Here is a 21,184-nt window from a genome sequence, read left to right as displayed (position 1 = left end):
AGATTCAACAAGTTTTATTGCGTTAATATACAAAATATTTGCGAGTATCACAGGAAAAAAGAAGGTGGGATGTATTCATCTGGGCCAGGATATGTGAAATGAGAGGTTTAATGCATAAGCGTAGTGTTGTCCCAGATTAGCCTGTGCAGTCTGCACAGGCTAATTAGGGACGACACTTTTCGCTTTTATGTATTATTCTTTTACAGGAAGACTACTCTTGACGAAAATCCAGTTTAGGCGAAAAGTGTCATCACTGATAATCCTGTGTGACACTTTACACATATGCATTACACCCTTTTTACAAGACCATTTTAATTAAGCATAAAGTAACCTCACTTTCTCAAATACACCCTAGGCTTGGCAGTAGGGTACACGTCTCTGTAGGGAACATCAACATGCACAAAGAAGCGACCCCCGTCAGCACCAACCAGTCGCACCACATGCTTTAGATGGTCGTACAGTTTCTGGAAGATAAAGTCAATTTTGTTAGTTTAACTCGTGACTTGCAATTTTTCTCAAGTCTTACCATGTTTGGTCTCAGACTGTAACAAGGTTTGTAGGTAAAACATTTAATTGTATGCTTTCCTGAAATTTACTGTTTTAAAACATGAATAACAGGGAAAATTATCTAAAACAAGAAATGTGTTTGTCAGAAACACAATGCCCCCATACTGCGCCTCTTTGATTAAAAATGATTTTTTTTAGTATATCTCTTTGGATTATATCATTTGGCAGGTACAGATCATTTTCACAAGGGAAGTAATTTTTTTATATTACTACCCTGGTGAAAATGATCTGTACCTGCCAAATGATAAATAGAAATTATCTCCCTTTAAAGCTTTTTACTTCCCTTGGATTTGTTTTTTTACCTTTGACCTTGAAAGATGACCTTGATCTTTCACCACTCAAAATGTGCAGCTCCATGAGATACACATGCATGCAAAATATCAAGTTGCTTTCTTCAATATTGCAAAAGTTATGGCCAATGTTAAAGTTTTCGGACGGACGGACGGACTGACGCACGGACAGACTGTTCAAATGCTATATGGCACCCTACAGGGGGCATACACATTAACTGGGATGATATTCTTTGTACAGTTTCATGTTAAGAACTTATTCCTGTTAACCAATCAAATGGAGAAAATCAAACAGATGAACCATGATGCCGTAATCAAAATCTGTATATCATTATTGCGAAGAACTTCTCCGCATAAATCCTTTAAATTCTATAAAAACAATAAAACACAGAAAATAAAGGAATAAAAGAAAATGTGAATGTTTTTGTTAATTATCGATCCCAATTATGTTTTTATAAATAAATAGCCATTCATAACAATATTAATTTCTCTGATCACTCTTAAAATAACATCTCTTATATTCCAATACTGAGAAATACCATCAATGCATTTGCACTACTTTAGTCTTGTATATGCAATTTTAACGGAAAAGGTTTATTTTCCATATCTTAAATCAATACATGTAAATACATATGAAGAAGGAATGTTAAACAAAACTATTTAACTGAACAAGGAATAAAAATTATTCAATATCTTTTAATAAAACATTAAATAAAATGTTTTTTTCTTCCACCAAATTCATTATAAACAATTTTTTATTTTTTCTGATGTATTTGTTTTCAGAAGGCTTGGAAAAGTTGTGTACACTTAAAAAACAATAAACCAAATGTAACATATTATAATATTATTGATCTATCAAATGTTGCATAGCAACCCATAGGTTTAGTAGGTTGAACAAGTAATTACCACTATGTACCAAACTACCACTCTTACATCAGCAATTCTATGCATTACCATATAAACTCACTTAATTATAAAATGCATAATAATATGGAAAAACATGTTTTAAGGTAAATGCAAATGAAAAGACCTTGACCTTTAACCTATAGCATGGGAGTTGCTTGCTGAACATTGTTTGGTCATATAGAATAATTATTATAAGTTATTTTTAAGTCCTTCCAAGCATAATTAAGCAACAAAAATCGAAGTAAAATGAACATCCTTTGACCTTGAATTGAGACATAAATCTAAGATGGAGGAGCATGGAAGTTTATATTCCATTCATTGAGAATAATAATCCCAATTTATATAAAATTCTCCTAAGGATGTTTAAGTTTCAGAGCAGAAATGACTCCGGAAGGATTCATCCTTCCATTTTTACCCATGCACGGACAGTGCAACTACTATATGCCATCCTTCATATAAAGAAGACGTACAATAATAAATAAATAAATACCAGGTCACTCTTCAATTTGTTCATTTCAGCCATTTGATTCGGGTGTGAGGCCAGGTAGTGGGCTATGGTGATGAAATCCCTTTGGGCACGAGTTCCTATCTGCTTGTAATACCGACTCAAGTGGTACAAGATGCATGACAACTTCCCCTTCGAGTTCTTCTGCACAGAAAACAGCCTCTGAAAGATTTCATAAAAGGAAGATTATCTCAAAATTTGCTAAACTTCAAACTATTTTTGTTACATTCTTATTTCAGCTTTAATTCGCGGTTTTTAGAATGTTTTAGATCGACATTTACATTATGCTTACAAATGTTCATAGCCGTAAATGTTGGCTTTTGACACTATTCAGTCTGAACAGTTAATGAAACTAAAACCAAACTTCATTATTCAAATGTTTCTGGAGTTTCTTTATAATTATGTTCACCATACAAGAGCCTCTATTTTGACACAATCTAGACCAAATACAACTATTGATACAGACAATAAACCAAAACTAGCTGAAGTAAGCCATAGCTAAAATCTACTTGACTGCAATCACTTATAATTTGTCCAAATAAAAATAGTTTTTCACCAGGCTTCCAGCTTTGTTCAAAATATAATAAATGATAAAAGGTTTATTTTTCGAATATACAATAAATACATACATACATGAAACACAGCTTTTTATTCAAATGTAGAACAAATATATATTTAATATAAAAATTAATTATAACATCATTTTCACACACACACACACAAATGGACAAAAGGAATGTTGAAATATTTTTATTATTTTTTAACTTTTCCACGTGCAAGCTGATTGCCAAGTTCTGCTTGTCCATAAGCAAATGATACAAATTGTGTCAGGTAGTTGTCATTTCATACCAAATATTTAAAGATAAGGCACATATTTATACTATTTGTTTAAATCATGATGTTATCTGACAAGATTAGAGGTTGAAGAACATTTTTTCCAAAAATGAAACAGTCATAGTGTTGGTTTGAATAATGATGGTAACCAGAGATGTAACATGCATGCTATTGGCAGTAAGTCCTAAAAGTACAGTAAAATAAAATCCACAAGACAGATTGTGATTAAGTTAAATGACTTAAAGGTAAAAACATTTAATTGCACATTTTTAACAAGTTATTGCCTTTCATGACATGTTGACATCCGATGGTCAAGTCAACTACACTGCAAATCTGCTTTAACATGATTCCAAATACAAGGTGAAATGGCAGTGAACGCCTTTTTACAAACTTTAAATTTTCTTTCTGAATCAGATGATGGCAATTGGGTGTAATCCTCGAGGAAACTGTGCTTTTCATCTGTTTAAAAAACTGAATACACTTTTCCTCAAGATTTTAAAGCCTTCAATGCCTATCCCATAAAAACTTCTGTACAAACCTTAATACAAAATAAGCCAGATGTAAGAAAAACCCTCTATCTCGTGGCTGTAGATACAAACAAAGATATCTATGAAAAATCCTGTTTAAACCACACACCGTATCAAACCTCATTATTTGAACCAAACTACAATTGGTGTATAAAATGCATTACAGTGTCATTTTATAGAACATAGAAAATGAGTTATATATATCTTTTGTTTTAGCTGTTATATTCTGATGTGATTTACCAAAATATAGTTTTCACATATCAATATCGCTTCTCGGCCTTTTGGCTAAGATCAAAGTGTAGTAATAGTAAATTGGTCAGGGGACAAGTTGATCAGAATATAAAAGTGCATTGTCTGAAATTCATTTTTGTTGGATCAGTCTGATATAGGAATCCTAAATCCCACGACAAGTAGAAATACAAAACTTATATGTTTGAAAGGGAAAATTTACTTTTACGGTAACAAACTGACCCAGGTCAGACAAATACCTGACATTTTATAAAATTCCTACCTGTTTTTTGAGTGCATTCAGTGGTCTCAGCATCTTCAGAAAGTAAAACATGGACTTGGAGTTTTGCTTGAATACGTTAAGACTCATCCTTCCATTGGTCGTCTCACCATTAGAGCGAGACCTGGGGGATATGGGAGGATTTTAAATTGTGCATTATACAATATTCTAGAATTGATAAACTTAAAAATAAATAATATGGCTCAAACACACGTATTGTAAATACTCATGAATCTATACAATCAGAAGTCAAGTGATACAAATTTGATAAAAAAATGCAAAATAAAAATCTGTGAAAAACAAAGCCAACTGCATCTGTGTTTTATGGCTCACTCAAACCTAGAGGTACTGATATCATATGTATAAAACCACTGGATGTTATTATGTATTTATCATCTTTCAAAACAACAATTTTGTATGGAAGATAAAAATAAGTCATTTAAATGCAGAGTTGATTTTGCACTTAAATTTGCATTCACTCTCGTCTGACTTCACAATTTAGGCATGTTTAATAGAATAATCAAACATTGCCACGAAGCATGATAATCTAAAATGTATGAGGGTCAAAAATTGTGTTATAAGTCAGTGACCTGACATAACAGTGTTATGAAAGTTGGTGGTATTTATTTGTTTCATTGGTGATTAGTATAATCACACAACAAGAGCACCGCATAACGGGTGCCCGCTCGGCTGCGTAAGCTTGTCAGAATTTTTTTTTTAGAGGTCACAGTGACCTTGACCTTTGACCTAGTGACACAAAAATGGGTGTGGCGTGTAGAACTCATCAAGGTGCATCTACATATGAAGTTTCAAAGTTGTAGGTGGAAGCACTTTGACTTTAGAGCCTATGTTAAAGTTTTATATTAGAGGTCACAGTGACCTTGACCTTTGACCTAGTGACCCAAAAATGGGTGTGGCGTGTAGAACTCATCAAGGTGCATCTTCATATGAAGTTTCAAAGTTGTAGGTGGAAGCACTTTGATTTTAGAGCCAATGTTAAGGTTTTAGCATGACGCCTACGCCGGACGGCTGACGACGAGCTGGCTATGACAATACCTCGGGTTTTCTCTGAAAACAGCCGAGCTAAAAATGGGTTAATTGCCTTTATTGGCATGTAATAAATGGGAAGACCTCCTTTGCATCCCCAGCCATGATAAATCGTTGACAGTTGTGGCAAACAAAGCAGTGACTAACGCAAATTCCAATTATTTTGTTAACAAAGTCTACTAATTTACATGCCCATAAATATGTCATTTTTTGTAAAACCATGAAATTTCATGACCACGAATATATTCTTTGATGGAAAATAGACAAAGGGTCATTCTGAAAATAGTCCCAATCAAAATTGACTACAATACAATCATATTACGATATTCAACTATGAAAGTTGTAATTTAATTTTTAATTTAATAAGACATAGTCTTTGATGCAATTAGGCTCAAGTAAATAATTTAGGCCAAATGGCAACTTGCTTTATGTAATTGTTAGATATATCCTTGTTATCCTAAAGAGCAGATTATGCAAAGTTTGTATATAAGTTAGCGAATAATCTGTCTTTGCATTGAAAGCATTTATAATTGCGTACCTTCCAATTCTTTCTAAGATGGCGTACGTTATGCCTGTCAACATGAACCCTGGATCATTGTGCAAACCCATCAGGGTGCGGCGACGGACATCCTGAGAGGCGACCATCACCAGTTTGTTCCCATACCTTGACACAAGAATAAAATATTACAATTCTGACACATACACTGTAACTCCAATATAACGCGCTCCGTTATAACGCTGAATCCAATATAACGCGGAGGGTGCTTGGATCCCATTTTTTCTCCAGCCTTCCATTTGATTTCTGATTCAAATCCGTAATATGCAACTTCATGTATTTTCAGACAATTCAAAGATGGCGGCAATCACATGTTGATTGCTTTATTCAACCGTCCGTTGAACCGATTATAATCGCTTCGAGGTTAAACAACACCGACAGCTAATTGGTGTTAATCTGTTGTGTAATGTCAATAAAGGTGTGAAAAACTCGCGTGTCAGTGTTTATTACATGTATTCCTCATCAGAGCGGTTCAGTGCGATAATTTCCATTAGTTAAGTCAAGCAGGATAGTTAAACAATTAAAGTAATTCAAAACGATTGAAACATTCTTACTTTGATATGGTTGCAGTTTGACTATATTAAATGAGCGGCTGTGAAATATACTGCCTTCTGTATAAAACAACTTTTTCTGTCATTTCATATTCATTCTAGTATTATGTCATTTAATCCTTCAGTTTGTGTATAAGAAATTAAATAATGCAGACGATTTATTTACATGCGAACGCAGTGTACCGGTAATTGTTAACAGAGTTTCACTTTCATTTTCGCGCGGTATCAGAAAGTCCCCGGGAAACACGTTTTTTGCATGCGTATGACGCAATAAAACATTTTTTGTACATGAGTCGTATTGCATTCAATCTAAATTTAAAGTCGCTCGTCCGATGAAAGCTCTGCCCCATAATGCACTGTACTCTAAACACTTCTGAAAATGGCATATATGCGTACGGTTGTGTTTACGAATTTCTTAAACATATATCGTCATTAATGTTCAAGATTATTATTTTTTAAGTGATGTTGCAATTTTATTGGATTATCGGATAAATGTGCACATAAGAAAAGCGGTATGTATACTATTATTGATACGATTCGGTTTATACGCATGTATTTGCGTCAACACAGCATGGCAATATACATGACCTATATTATAGGCTATTCTATACCTGTTTTTTTATAGCGCCCTGCAGTAAATGAGCTCAAACCTATAACGCGGATCCGTTATAACGCTGTTTCGCGGCTTGGACCCCATTGACCGCGCTATATTGGAGTTACAGTGTACTCACATAAATATTTTTATCTTAATTTTTCATTCCACCATTATTGTTTAAATAACAAGAAGGCAAAATAGTATAACTATGAATCTAAAAACCATGTACTCAAGATTACATTAATTTCCGAAAAAAAAATCACTCAAGACCACACACTTTTCCGCTGCCTGTTCTAATGACGGTTTTTCATTGTGAACTTGCTCGGTGATGTTTTTCCTCCTCTTATATTCCGCACATGACCCTTGTATGCCGTTGTCATCAACAACCTCGATGGGGTAGATGTCGTCTGGTATGTCCTCCTGGTATTTAAGGCAGTGTAGCATGATTAAGTCCTTAATGTGAGCAAAGTATAACAAAAAACAAGAGATGTATTTGTCAGAAACACAATGCCCCCTACTGCACCGCTTTGATACATGTTTTTTTACCTTTGACCTTGAAGGATGACCTTGAACTTTCACCACTCAAAATGTGCAGCTCAATGAGATACACATGCATGCCAAATATCAAGTTGCTATGTGAAGTGACATGAGCATTTTTCGAAACCTAAATGCGAAACCTAAATGCAAAGTGTGACGGAAAGACAGACAGATACACAGACGGACGGACGGTCTGATCACTATATGCCCTCCTTCGGGGGCATAAAATGTGTTTGCAGACCATGATGAAGATTATTTGGGTATTGATTAATGCACACACATGTTGCTGCAGTTTTTTTCAATAGAATCTTACTTAAACCAGAAGTTCTTGTTTCTCCTGCAACTTCATGTTTGTCAAATAACTCACTTATGTGTGAATCACTGTAGATGAAGTATCTTGCATATCTACACTTCAAGGTGATGATATCAGTTTCAATTAAATTACTTGAGAAATGTGCAAGAACTTTGATCAACAAACTTATTCAGACAAAAGAAGCACCCAACAGTTACTCTTTTGTACACCACTGGCACAGTCTGTCCGAACTGGAACTATGTTCTTAACAAGAATATCAGTGAAACTGATGGATGCTCCCCGATGATGCCCTTTGTCACTCTATGTGTTAATAACCACCTAAAAAAATCTTTTATTAGCCTCAGTGACCTTGACCTTGACCCCAGGGACCTCAAACCTCATCAAAAGGTAGAGGTCCATGCAAGGTACCTACATGCCAAATATGAAAGAGATCGGTAAAGTATTGAAGGTGGTATGAGAAACTGTAACAAAAGTGTGACGGAAAAATCTATTATTAGCCTCGGTGACCTTGACCCCAGTGACCTCAAACCTCAGTGCTTTCCACAGCTTATTTAACGGTCCCTCAGCGGGGCGCTTGAATTTCGAAATCCGAGTCCGTGGGGCGCCTAAAATTGTCCAATCATTGTATTCTGACAGTTATTGCAGCTTAAGATCAAAGCGATTACGATCCTTTGTCACTTTTCCCAACTAAAGCCCGCCTAAAGGCGGAGCGTTGCTGTATTAGAAAATCAATATTGGCCAATGAGAGCGCACGCTTTGTATGAGCGACAGCAGTAGGCAGGCAATACCTGCAGTAAAATGATGCAGAAGACTCGTGACATACATGTTATTGCCACAGAAATCTTAGCCAGTTACTTCGAAGACTGATGATGGCAACCGGCCGTAATCCTCGTGGACAACGTGAATTTCATGCATAATTCCATCAAATCATTTATTCGACTTGTAGTGTTTAAACAAATTATCGTTCATAACGCAACTGATAATATTTGTTGAAGTCTAATTTGAGAATAATTAAATTTGTAATCCGAAACCCATTCCCGTAAGTCGATGTAAACGCATTTTTAATCTGAAAAACACTTCCAAATGTTAATGTTACCGCAACGTTGAAATATTCTTGCTTCAAATTAGCAGTGCAAATTTATTTTGTGTCGAATCTTTTTCTCAATTAAAAAGAGCGCGAAAATTATGCAGCATGTACAACGTCGCATCATTTGCATAGAAAGCGTGCGTGTATTGAGCGTTTTAACAAGCACACAAAATGTTAGGGGATTGACGTATGTTTAGAGGCAATATTACATCAAATCTATAAATAGTCACTTGAAATATATATGATACTATAGAAGTTGTATCTAGATGATGTCTAGGTCATGTTTGAATATGGGTCATGCCGGGTCAAAAACTAGGTCACGGGGTATCTTAGTGCGTTTTAAACCTCACCATGTTGTCCACTCTCTAATTCAAGTAGTTTTCATCCAATCCTCACCAAACTTGGTCACAAGTTTTATCTTAATGATCTCTAGGACAAGTTTGAACATGGGCCAGAAAAATGGCAAGGTTTGAGTTAAAGAAATAATTGAGAGCTTTTATCGTTAATATTTACCAGAAAGTGATTTATAAAAACGGAATAAATGGGATTATCGGGTAATAAATAGAAACTTGAAAAGAAGTAAGTATACAGTAATAGAGTCGGAATGAAACGGATGTATTGGGGAATTGTTCGAGTCGGGATTTTACTAGCTATGCGGGAAAGTTTTAAGACAATTAAACAATATATTTTTTTTAATGACTGGGGGATTTTCTTGAAGAGTCATAGTGCACCAAATGACGTCTTTTGGCACTGTTTTTCTTTGAGTTATAACGCACCACAGAACGTCAATTGACATGTTAATTTTTTTTTAAATCAACCACCCCTATCAGCCCCGGGGCGCCTGACAAAAATCCTGTGGAAAGCACTGAACCTCATCAAAAGGTAGAGGTCCATGCAAGGTACATGCCAAATATGAGAGATCAGTAAAGTATTGATGGTGCTATGAGAAAATGTAACAAAAGTGTGACGGAAGGAAGTAAGGAAGGAAGGAAGGACAAACTGGCAACTATATGCTCCCCGAACATTTTCAGGGAGCATAAAAATGTATTTGTTCCAATTAATTTTACAAGATAAAAGGCCCTAATGGCTGGAAACATTTTGTTGTTAAAAACATAATATTTGTATTTGACTGGCCAATTAAATAAAGTCCAGGCAAGTTATTACAAAAATTACCAGACCTTGTTGCCAGAAATGCATTTTGACTTACATAAAGACTGGTACTCCTTCCCCTCTCTGTAGGGGGGAATATATATTTTCAAAATCAGTTACAACAAAAATTATACATTCAAAACCCGATGGCTCAAACTTGTGGGGTCTGACAAAAAAGTTTAATCCATCCAAAAATTCTAGCCAGACAAATGATAATATATTGTGCTTTTTTACATTAGTCAGCAACAGACTTGCATTTTGAGTGGAAGAAAACACTTTGAGCAATTTGATAATTAGACCCTCGTGAATTCCAGCCAAGGACATGAATGCAAATAAATAGGTTGCAATACAGAATTGGTACTTCAGGATACTTTGAGAAACCAGAAATGCAAGCCAAATGATGCATCAGGTTCGACTGTATTCGCATTTATGTCATTTATAAGCCAACAGATGGGCTCATTGTCATTTTGATGTCTAACTTAACAATGCCTGATTAATAATAGGAACACCAAGTCATTGTATAAGAAATATTTAATGAAAAGCACTGCACTTATATATGGGACTACAGAGGCTTATTAACCATGCTTTAACGAAGAAAAGAATCATGCCAAAGCAAAGCATTCTCTGATAATACAAATTGCATGATGGACTAATTGGCGACACTTGACTGTGACACCAGATTTAAAGGACATGATAAAGCAACAAAATCTTACTGTTTCCACGGCAACCGAATCTTACCGTTTCCACGAAGTGTTTCGTTTCAGGATCGATGTAGTGCAACCTGTTGAATGGCACCAGATCTGACCTTGGCTTCGGAAGCAAGAAGAACTCCACTTCTCCCAAACCCAACACACATCGCCAGAGGTACCCCTTGGTCCCTGCATCAAGCTCAAAACTAAACGACTCTCTGTCCTGCAGTCGTATCCATAGTGCATTCATAGTTATACCTGTAAAATATAGCACTTTGACAGTTAGTGAGTGAAATATGCACGCATTTTTTTACCATTTCATGTGTTGTTTAAAATGTGACTTTATCATAATTATAAGATTTAAATAGGTGGCTTTTATAAAGTCATGTTTGTGTTTTTCTGAAAACATAACCCAGATTCCAAATCTGCCTACGTATTGCCCAGTTAAACAATCTAACTAAATTTTATCAAGACTGGATGCACTTCATGCTCAAGTGAGCTAAAAAAAGTGTTTTACCACCATATGGGATTGTTTGACATTTATAGTAATAATGAAGCAAACCATATCAATATTAAAATGTCATGAACAAATAAAGAACAGAAACAAGGGCCAAGATGGCCCTAGTTCGCTCACCTTTTTTTACAAGGCCTTGTTCATTGGCAAGTTGAAAATTCAGTACTCTAGAGCATATTAGATTGGTGATCTTCTGTTTACTTTTGCAGTGTGATCATATGATTAACTCTGATGGAGTACTGTCTATTTGCATGGAATTTTTGCATGCAAACATTTGCAAGTAATGCTAATTCTACATGTGTTTACAAGGTTTTTGTAAGATTTGGACCTCCTGACCAAGATTTTGATCCCACATGACTCAATGTCAAACTTTGCATAGATATCATAAAAAAAACATCCTGGTCAAGTATCATCATTATTGGAACAAAACTATGGCCTCTAGTAAGTTTACAAGGTATCATTGGGAAAAATCTTCTGACCAAGTTTCATGAAGATTGGACAAGAAATGTGCCCTCTAGAGTGTTTACAAGGTTTCTCCATAGCCGAATAAGGAAAACTGCCCTGCCCACTGGCAACCATGTTTTTCAACCGACCGGAACCACTTTTGAACTCAACCAAGATATCAGTAAGACAACCATTTTGACAAAGTTACAGGCAGATTGGACATGAAATGTGACTTCTACAGTGTTTACAAGGTTTTTCTTTATTTGACCTAGTGACCTAGTTTTTGATCCAGCATGACCCAGTTTCAAACTCGACCAAGATATCATTCGGAGAAAGCTTCTGATCAAGATTCACGAAGATCGAACAAGAAATGTGGCCTCTTAAGAATTTACAAGGTTTCTCAATAGCCAAATAAGGAAAACTGTCCCGCCCACTGGCGCCCATGTTTTTCGACGGACCTAAACCACTTTTGTACTCAACCAAGGTATCATTGAGACAAAATTTTTGACAGAGTAACATGAAGATTGGGCATAAAATGTGACTTCTACAGTGTTTACAAGGTTTATCTTTTTTTTTGACCTAGTGACCTAGTTTTTGACCCGGCATGACCCAGTTTCGAACTTGACCGAAACTTCATTGGGACAAAGCTTCTGACCAAGTTTCATGAAGATCAGACAAGAAATGTGGCCTCTTGAGTGTTAACTAGGTTTCTCAATAGCCAAATAAGGAAATCTGCCCCGCCCACTGGCGGCCATGTTTTTTAACAGACCGGAACCACTTTTGAACTCAACCAAGATATCATTAAGACAAACATTTTGACAAAGTAACGTGAAGATTGGGCATGAAATGTGACTTCTACAGTGTTTATATGTTTTTTCTTTTTTGGACCTAGTGACCTAGTTTTTGACCCGGCACGACCCAGTTTCAAACTCGACAAAGATTTCATTGGGACAAAGCTTCTGACCAAGTTTCATGAAGATCGGACAAAAAATGTGGCCTCTAGAGAGTTTACGAACAAATGTGGACGGACAGACAGACGACAGACAAAGACCGGTCACAAAAGCTCACCTGAGCAATCAGGTGAGCTAAAAATACATTAATGCATTATTTCTATGTATATTTGGTTTATATATCATTGACAACTAAAACAACAAAATAGCTACATTCATAAGACAATATTGCTATGAAATTATTAATATCAAACCATGTGTAGTTTGTTCACTTTTGCCTGAAAATATATTTTATTTTTTTTTATAGTCTACATACCATCTAGACCTTCAAGTGCTATCTCCTCTGTCAAAGCTTCTTTTACATCTGATGCCATGCTGTTATCAAAATAAACAATTGTGTTAAAATATGATTCAAAATAGGATATACTTCATTAAAATGGGCTGAAAGACATGAAGTTTTATATGTCATACAAGGCATGTGGTTTTGTAAATATTATTTTTAATCCAAAATGTGCCTTTATGATTTACATCTGTGGAATGGAGTTATTAATACCACATCAATAAGTTATTGAAATTAGTTCAGAGGAGGCTTATGGTTGGGGTTGATTTTAAATCATGTAGTGGTACAATTGATGGGGTCTGCTTTGAAATCAGAAGATGGCCAGGCTGGTCTCCTTCCAGTATGTTTGTTTAAAAGATTCTGGACTTTATAGTCGCAGTGTCTCAACATTGGGAACAGTTGTGTATAACATTATAATTTTAATAACAGGGGTTTAGTAACTTCCTTTCAACTTGAAGCGCTTTTTTTAGATAAACAAGTACTTGATTTTTGTTTGTGCTTTTTGAGGTTGTCAGCTCTTTCGGCACCTGACTTTTTCGGCCCCTTTTTTAAGGCTCACTTGGCCCCATTTTCCGCCTCATTTGGCCCAATTACCAGGCTCTTTCGGCCCTGTTTTTAATTTGAACAAGCAAATTCGTAGAATTGATATCCCCCGCCAATATGCTTCTGGACGAAAAAGTGTTATATTTGGCACTCAAAAATGCATTTTTTCAAGATACAAAGGGCCATAACTCTGTTATTAACACATGGTGTACAATGCCATTTGGCGTGCATCATCCTGTAATCCATATATATACTCAGACCAAGTTTCAATGAAATCCGCCAAAGCACTTCCAAGATATGGCTCCGGACACACAAAAAAGCATTTTTTCAAGATACAAAGGGCCATAACTCTGTTATTAACAGATGGTGTACAATGCCCTTTGGCGTGCATAATCCTCTCATCCATATAAATATATATATATATATATATACTCATACAAAGTTTCAATGAAAACCGCCAAAGCACTTCCAAGATATGGCTCTGGAAACAAAAGTGCTGGACGGACCGAAAAACGGACTGACAGAAAGACGGACAGACGGAAAGACATATGGATAACGCCAAAACAATATCCCTCCGCCTATGGCGTGGGATAATAACAATAAATCAGTGATTGGAAATGCATAAGAAATTATCCATTAATTTCCATAAGTAATCAAAGCAACACTTTTGGTTCTAATTGACGGCATACACTTGTTCCTAATGTGATAAGCAGTGTTAACAAACAAACCGCCAATCTACTACCGCTGTAATCAAATAAGTTTAGAAAAAAGGTGTAATAATCAGAGCTCCAGATAAGGTTTTGTGAAATTCTTAACGTTACTACCAGATTTTCAAAAATAATTCTTAACTCTTAAATTTTATTCTTAACGTTACTAGTAAGTTTTGGAAAATAATTCTTAACTTTTCTAAATGACCAAAAAATAAATAAGAATGGTTATTTTCATGCAAAAAATCAAAATAAACATACTAGCAACTTAATTTAAACGAGTTCAACAGTGTCTATTCAGTATTATACAATTTTATTTTTCAAATACCTTCATATGCCCAAACTGTGCTTAGATTGCATGCCTTCGATGAATTTTTACATATTTCACAATTAAAACGGGTCTCCCCTTCAATCTTTTCAACGATTGGCCACGGCAATTGTCCCTTCCACTCGTTCAATGTTTTTTTGTTTAAGTTTGACCCGTCATGTCGCTTTTTTTATAGCTTTTCCAACTGTTTCGGCAACTGAACATACAACATCGTATAAGATCTTTTCTATAATGTCTTTCTTAACATTCAACTTCGGCTCACTTTGCGTACAATATGTTAAAAGCGTGTTTTTGAACGCTTTGCAGTTTTTTAGGACGCTCTCTGGGCGCCACCATTGTTTTTTGACAGAAAGACTGTACACGCCGCTTTTATTATTTAAAAAAATGCCCTTTGTTAAACAAACCCGATAACCATTTTATAAAAGCACCGAAAAGATCTTTAATACGCAAAAAGAACTCAATAAATATCGATACGAACCGATGTAAAAATAATATTTGTAACTTGATTTTGTAATTCTTTATGGTACGACAAAATTTTAAAATAAATACGCAACGGACTTGAAAATAATTCGTAATTACGAAAATACGACCCTTATCTGGAGCTCTGGTAATAATATATAGGGCCGCATAAGCCTGGTCAATTTGGGGGCTGAATAAGCTTTGTGCTGAATAGACCTTAATATCCGGACTGGGTCGAAAAAGCTTAGGGCCGAAAGAGCCTGCTACCCTTTTCAAAAGTATTTTAGTCATATCATGGCATAGCTTAAGAAACTGGAATACGGACAAAACCCCTCCCGGATAAAAACCCTTCCTTCATTTTCATAAGGGGCGGACGAAAACCCTCCCATGAATAAACATGGGCGGACAAAAACCCTCCCATGAAAAAAATAGGGGGTGGACAAAAACCCTCCCATGAAAAAACAGGGGCGGACAAAAACCATCCTGTAAAAGAAATTTAACACTGACAAATGTAATTGTTTCACTTAGTGTTGCATTCATTAATCCGACAAAATTACCCATTGTGTGATTTGTGTATTGTGTTTTCAGGGGTGTGAAATTGAAAGAATATGTGTATCCATTAACTGTAAACATACAGCTTTCTAATGTGCATATATATCCGATAATCCAATATGATAACAACATCAATTTAAACATAAAATTAGGCCATTTATACACAAGTGAATTTAAATTTAGATTGAATGCAATACGATACAGTGCAAAGTTTAATCGCGTCATACGCTCATTCATGCAAAAAACATGCTTTCCGAGAAGTTTCTGAAACCTTTGCGAAAATGAAAGTAAAATTCTGTTAACAACTAACAATTTGTTAGCATGTAACTAGTTTGTCCATATAACTCATTTAATTTATCTTTGACTGTAACGTTTTCAATTGCATTTTTGCAGACAATATATAAAGCATACTGTTTTGTCAAATATGTCAATGATTTGGTTATTTAGGCCCACTAATCAGCTAATCATAACAATGAACTAGTTAATGGCATACAATAATATATATCAAAATAGCAAATTGTGAATCTGCAACTGCGGACAAAAACCCTCCCGTGAAAGCAATTAAACACCGACAAATGTAATTGCTTCACACATTGTTGCATTCATTCATCCGCAAAATTTACTCAAAATAGCAAACTGTGAATCTTCAACTACTTTTAGTTTTTAATAAGTTTAATCACAGAATCAATTAAAAGCAATTAAACGCCTACAAATGTATTTGCTTCACACATAATTGACGTCAAATGGGTGTAAAATAACAGCATTTCAATTCGGAATAAGTCAATATATAGTGTAATGTTACCTACTGAAGTGAAGTCACTATTACAAAAAATAAATATCTCGGATAACCGATAACAAAATACAAATGTCGGAAATGACATTTGGAAATGACCGATTTTGGATTAAAAATTCATAAATAATCGTTGGTGCTTGAATAGACCCTTTTCACAATAGGCCAAAATTGATAAGAGCGCAAAGTCACGTGACTGGCAGAACTCCAGAATGAGGCTGAACGTGTATAAATATCCAATAGTCCCGCGCAACGCCACATCTGATTTTAACATTTCACTCTTTTGAACATTTGGAGATGTAACGACTTAGAAAAGTCAGAATAAGTTATAAATATGTACTTGACATTATACATGTAAGTGTCAATACATTAAATAAATTGTCTTGATTAAAGTACTTGTTTTTCTTAATTTTTTTACACATTTGACACGCTTTGTTAGAGCTTTTATATCGCGCTGTTTGAATAAAGATCTATCTTGTTTATTGATACATCTGTTGTTTAATAACCCCTGTGTTCCGCATAAACCCATTATCTCGTTATGATCAAATACTGTGCCGACAAATACTAAATAACAGCATGGTGTCATAAACCACCCGTGGTAGATGCCTGGTCATTGAACACCATGTATGGTACCCCGGCCAATGTCTTTTGTGGTAAAAGTAGTACGTAGTCATTTCTAAGACTAATGAAACGCCAAATACTCAAACTAAATATTGTATAGATATTAGCCAGTTTAATCATAATTATACAGAGAATGCTGGACATTCATCCTAGCCTAGTTTTCACACAGGCGGACATTCGTTCCTATGTTTTGCACGGAACGTATAGTGACATCCAGAGTCCGTGGTTTTTTGACAACCTTAACATTCGTGCCTTCATTATTTTGATAATGCGGATAATGGTTTCTACATAATTTTGACAGCCCGGACATTCGTTCTTTCGTTATTTGGACAGCCTGGAGATTCGTTTCTGAAAAATTGCTGTCCCGGTCATTATTATCACATTTTATCAAAATAATATGACACTCTGGGCATTTTATCTGGTAAATTAATATGTCGTTATTAAAATACATGTAGTTTTAAAAAATTCTCATATTCTGTGTTAAACTTTATATTTTAGTAATATTTTATCATGAACATGAGAATGAAAACGTTTAAAATATTCGAATATATCGACTTAAACTGAGATCACTAATTTGCCAAACCTTGCAGAAATCTGGACATTAAAACTATGTAGGAGTATATATATCCGGTCTGTCAAAATAATGTTGGAACAATTGTCTGGGATGTCTAAATAACGTGGGAATGAATGTCCGGGTAGTTAAAACAACGTATGAACGAATGTCTGCCTTGTCAAAATTAAGGTAGGAACGATTTTCCTTGTGAAAGAATTTTCGGATACATAATCAAGTGCTTAATACTTATAAATACATTTGAAATGTTTATTAACTTTTATGCTATTATAAGCACGAAACCTATTTAGCGGGTTACCCGATACCGCTAAAATAAAACTCCGTCATTACATAGTTTTATAAAGAGTGTTCGTAAGTGTATAGAAGAACACAATTAAAAGAAGCATTTTAATTGACCGGTGTTAAAGGGTGTTTCCGAAAATTAAAGACACACACACACACACAAGAGAGATTTTTGACATGAAGTGACATATATTTATCACTCATAATCATGTTTAAAGAGAAATCAAGGTGCATGCGTAGACAGTTCAGTTTGCTCCACGTTCCTTTTTACACCTGTATAAAAGTTACTTTTACTTTTTAAGAATATATTCTTCAATATTGTCTTTCACTGTAAAAGAACATTAATTAAAGTTAAACGAAAAATGACATCACATGTAAAAAGTTCATGTGCTTTGTATTTCTTATTGCTTTTTTCTTATGATTTATAGTAAACAAACATTTTACACGTTCATTCGTTTGTGAAAAATATTACAGACCAACAAAAATACCTTTGAGAATTTAAGTTATAAAATTACTGTTCTGTTGTTGTCGTTTAATTTTGGGAAACTACGAAGATTACATATATAATGTATAAAATACGTCTCTCATACAAACTTGGCAGGATGGCCGAGCAGTCTAAATGAAACTTGAAACTTGTTTATTTCCTTAAACGCCAATTACTATGAAAATACATATTCAATGGCGTTTTACAATAAGCTGAAAATAAAATAAGTTAAACAATATATAAATAATAGACCAATTATAAACCTGGTAAAAGAGATGCAATCGGGGTTATATAAAACATTGAAACATAGTTTTACAATAAGCTGAAAATAAAACAAGTTAAACAATATATAAATAATAAACCAATTATAAACCCGGTAAAAGAGATACAATCGGGGTTATATAAAACATTGAACCATAGTTTTACAATAAGCTGAAAATAAAACAAGTTAAACACTATATAAATAATAAACCAATTATAAACCTGGTAAAAGAGATACGATCAGGGTTATTTTAAACATTGAACCGTATACGGTATTTCGATTAAAATACATAATCTCAGAAAAGTCCATAAAAATCACGGAAAAGGTAAGTTTTTAAATTCTTCTTAAAAGATTCAAAGGAATTCGATTGTCTAAGATCCTGAGGCAAGGAATTCCAAAGTCTTGGCCCAGCTGTACTGAAGCTCCTGTCACTAAATGTCTTTCGCTTATTGAACGGAACGTCATATGAGGCCATGTTAATGCCGCATGACCGCAGGCCTTGTCTGTTTGGAATCTGTTTTGTGAGAAGTTCAGTGAGGTAAGTCGGGGCCTCATCATTAGAGCACTTGTACATGAACGTAAGTAGTTTAAAGATTATCCTTGCTTTGATCGGCAACCAGTGCAACTCATATAGCGCTTGCTTCAAACTGTCGAACTTGCTTCGTTGTAAAACCAATTTGGCGCACATATTTTGTATTCGTTGCATTTTGTTGATTTCGCACCCTGCCACACCATACAGAATTACATTACAATAGTCAAGGTGTGATAGAACAAGGGAAACAATGAGAATTTCTGCGGACTGTCTTGTAAGATACTTTCTTATGCTTTTAATCCTTAAATAGTTTAACATGGCAGAACGACATTTCATTGATACATGTTTTTTTAAACTAAGGGATTTGTCAAGGAATGCACCGAAGTACCGAATAGTTGGCTCTCGCTGGATTATGTCCCCTGCGATGTTTATTTCATTTGTATGGATTTTCTGGAGTTGTTTCAGACTGCCAAAGAGAATAAACTCAGTTTTTGATGTGTTCAATTTTAATTTATTTGCATTCATCCAGTGATTAATAGTAAATGCGCTTTTTTCAAGCTCAGTGATTGCGTTCTTTTCATTTGAAGTGGACGGTTTAAAAGTTGTCTTGGCAATGTGATCATCAGCAAACCCATATACTGAGACATTTGCTGGGATGACATCAAATAGAGTTCCAGCATAGGAAAGGTATAGCCATGGCCCTAAGCAACTTCCTTGTGGTACACTGCACTGCAAGGGGCGCGCTGTTGACCGCCTGTCATTCACATGAACAGTGCAACAACGACCCCTCAAATATGAGTTCATCCACGCAAGTGCGGTGTCTTGAAGACCATAATGGGCCTGAAGCACATCAACCAAAATGTCGTGGTCCACGGTATCAAAGGCAGCACTTAGGTCAATTGCGATCATGGCTGTTACTTCCTGGTTTTCCATGCCTGCCAATATGTCATTAACGAGCCTCAGTAGGGCAGATTCGCAAGAATGATGCAGTCGGTAGGCGGACTGGTTCTTCGGTAGAAGTTTGTGTGCGTCAACATGTACATTTAAACGAAGTAGCACTGCTTTTTCAATCAGTTTTGAGAGAAAGGCCAAATTACTCACAGGTCTATAATTTGAAAGATCGAGATCTAAGCCAGCCTTTTTGAGAAGTAGACGAACAATTGCGTGTTTGAATGTGCTAGGAAACACTCCTTGTCGCAGTGACATGTTTACCAGGTTAGTGATAAAAGGTAGAAGAGCGTTAATATGAGATTTTAAAATATCAGTAGGCAAGATATCCAACTCACACGATGTGGTTTTCATCTCCCCAATTAGTTTCCATATCTCATCATGGTTAAGATCTTCAAATAACTGCAACATTGGGACATTTTTGTTTGTTGGCTGAAAGTTTTCAAATGTACTAAGAGAGTCACGAATCTTTTGTATCTTTTGGAGAAAAAAGTCAGCAAATTGTTCACATAACTCATTTTTAGTTTCGCAGTTCGGATATGGATTCGTCGACTTTGTTCCAGTGAGTTCCAACACTAAACTGTACAATCGCTTCGTGTCTCCTTTAGCCTCAGAAATATTATCATTTAAAATTGCCGTTTTCTCGCGTTTTAGCGCGTTTACATAATTTGTTCTCAAGTGTATGAACTGTTCATAATGATCCTTAGTTTTATGTCGTAACCAATATTTTTCTGCCTTTCTCACTGCACATTTCAAACGGTAAATATCTTCGTTGAACCATGGTTTTGGCGCTCTACAAATTTTCATAACTTGCTTACAAGGCGCATGCTTCTCAATTGTGATTTCAATTTGCGATTTAAAAGGAACGACGTAACTATCGACATCATCAGCATCAATATTAATATCTTGTAAATCACGCGAGAACGACTCTTTGTCAATGTTTCTAAAGTCTCGTTTTGTAACTGATTTTCGTATTATGTTTTCCTTTTCTAAGTCAAGAGTAATCTTCACTGCAAAATGATCCGAGAACAATGGTCCCTTTTCGCATTTTGTTATAGTAACACCATGAACTGACTCTGTGATGACCAAATCTAAAATATGTCCATCGATATGCGTGATAAAATCTACATGCTGGTCTAGACCCAAGGCAACAAGACATTCCTGAAATTCCAACACAACAGGGCTATTGCTCTCAT

General features: G+C 35.3%; 1 protein-coding gene across 1 annotated transcript in view; it reads right to left on the bottom strand.

Moving 5' to 3' along the window:
- Window positions 1-21,184, bottom strand: part of LOC127877297 (general transcription factor 3C polypeptide 1-like) — a 413,141-nt gene that overhangs the window by 386,115 nt on the left and 5,842 nt on the right. Inside the window, exons 2-8 of the mRNA XM_052422993.1 lie at window positions 12,886-12,944; window positions 10,711-10,919; window positions 7,164-7,306; window positions 5,723-5,848; window positions 4,141-4,261; window positions 2,254-2,430; window positions 337-464 (exon numbers count right to left, since the gene is read on the bottom strand). Coding sequence (XP_052278953.1) covers window positions 337-464; window positions 2,254-2,430; window positions 4,141-4,261; window positions 5,723-5,848; window positions 7,164-7,306; window positions 10,711-10,919; window positions 12,886-12,943 — 962 coding nt within the window. The 5' untranslated portion in view covers window position 12,944. The remainder of the gene's footprint in view (window positions 1-336; window positions 465-2,253; window positions 2,431-4,140; window positions 4,262-5,722; window positions 5,849-7,163; window positions 7,307-10,710; window positions 10,920-12,885; window positions 12,945-21,184) is intronic.

The sequence above is a fragment of the Dreissena polymorpha genome, chromosome 1, assembly GCF_020536995.1.
Source record: "Dreissena polymorpha isolate Duluth1 chromosome 1, UMN_Dpol_1.0, whole genome shotgun sequence".
Taxonomy (NCBI): Eukaryota; Metazoa; Mollusca; class Bivalvia; order Myida; family Dreissenidae; genus Dreissena; species Dreissena polymorpha.
The sequence above is the reverse complement of the archived record's forward strand: the minus strand, read 5'-3'. Positions and strand labels throughout refer to the sequence as shown.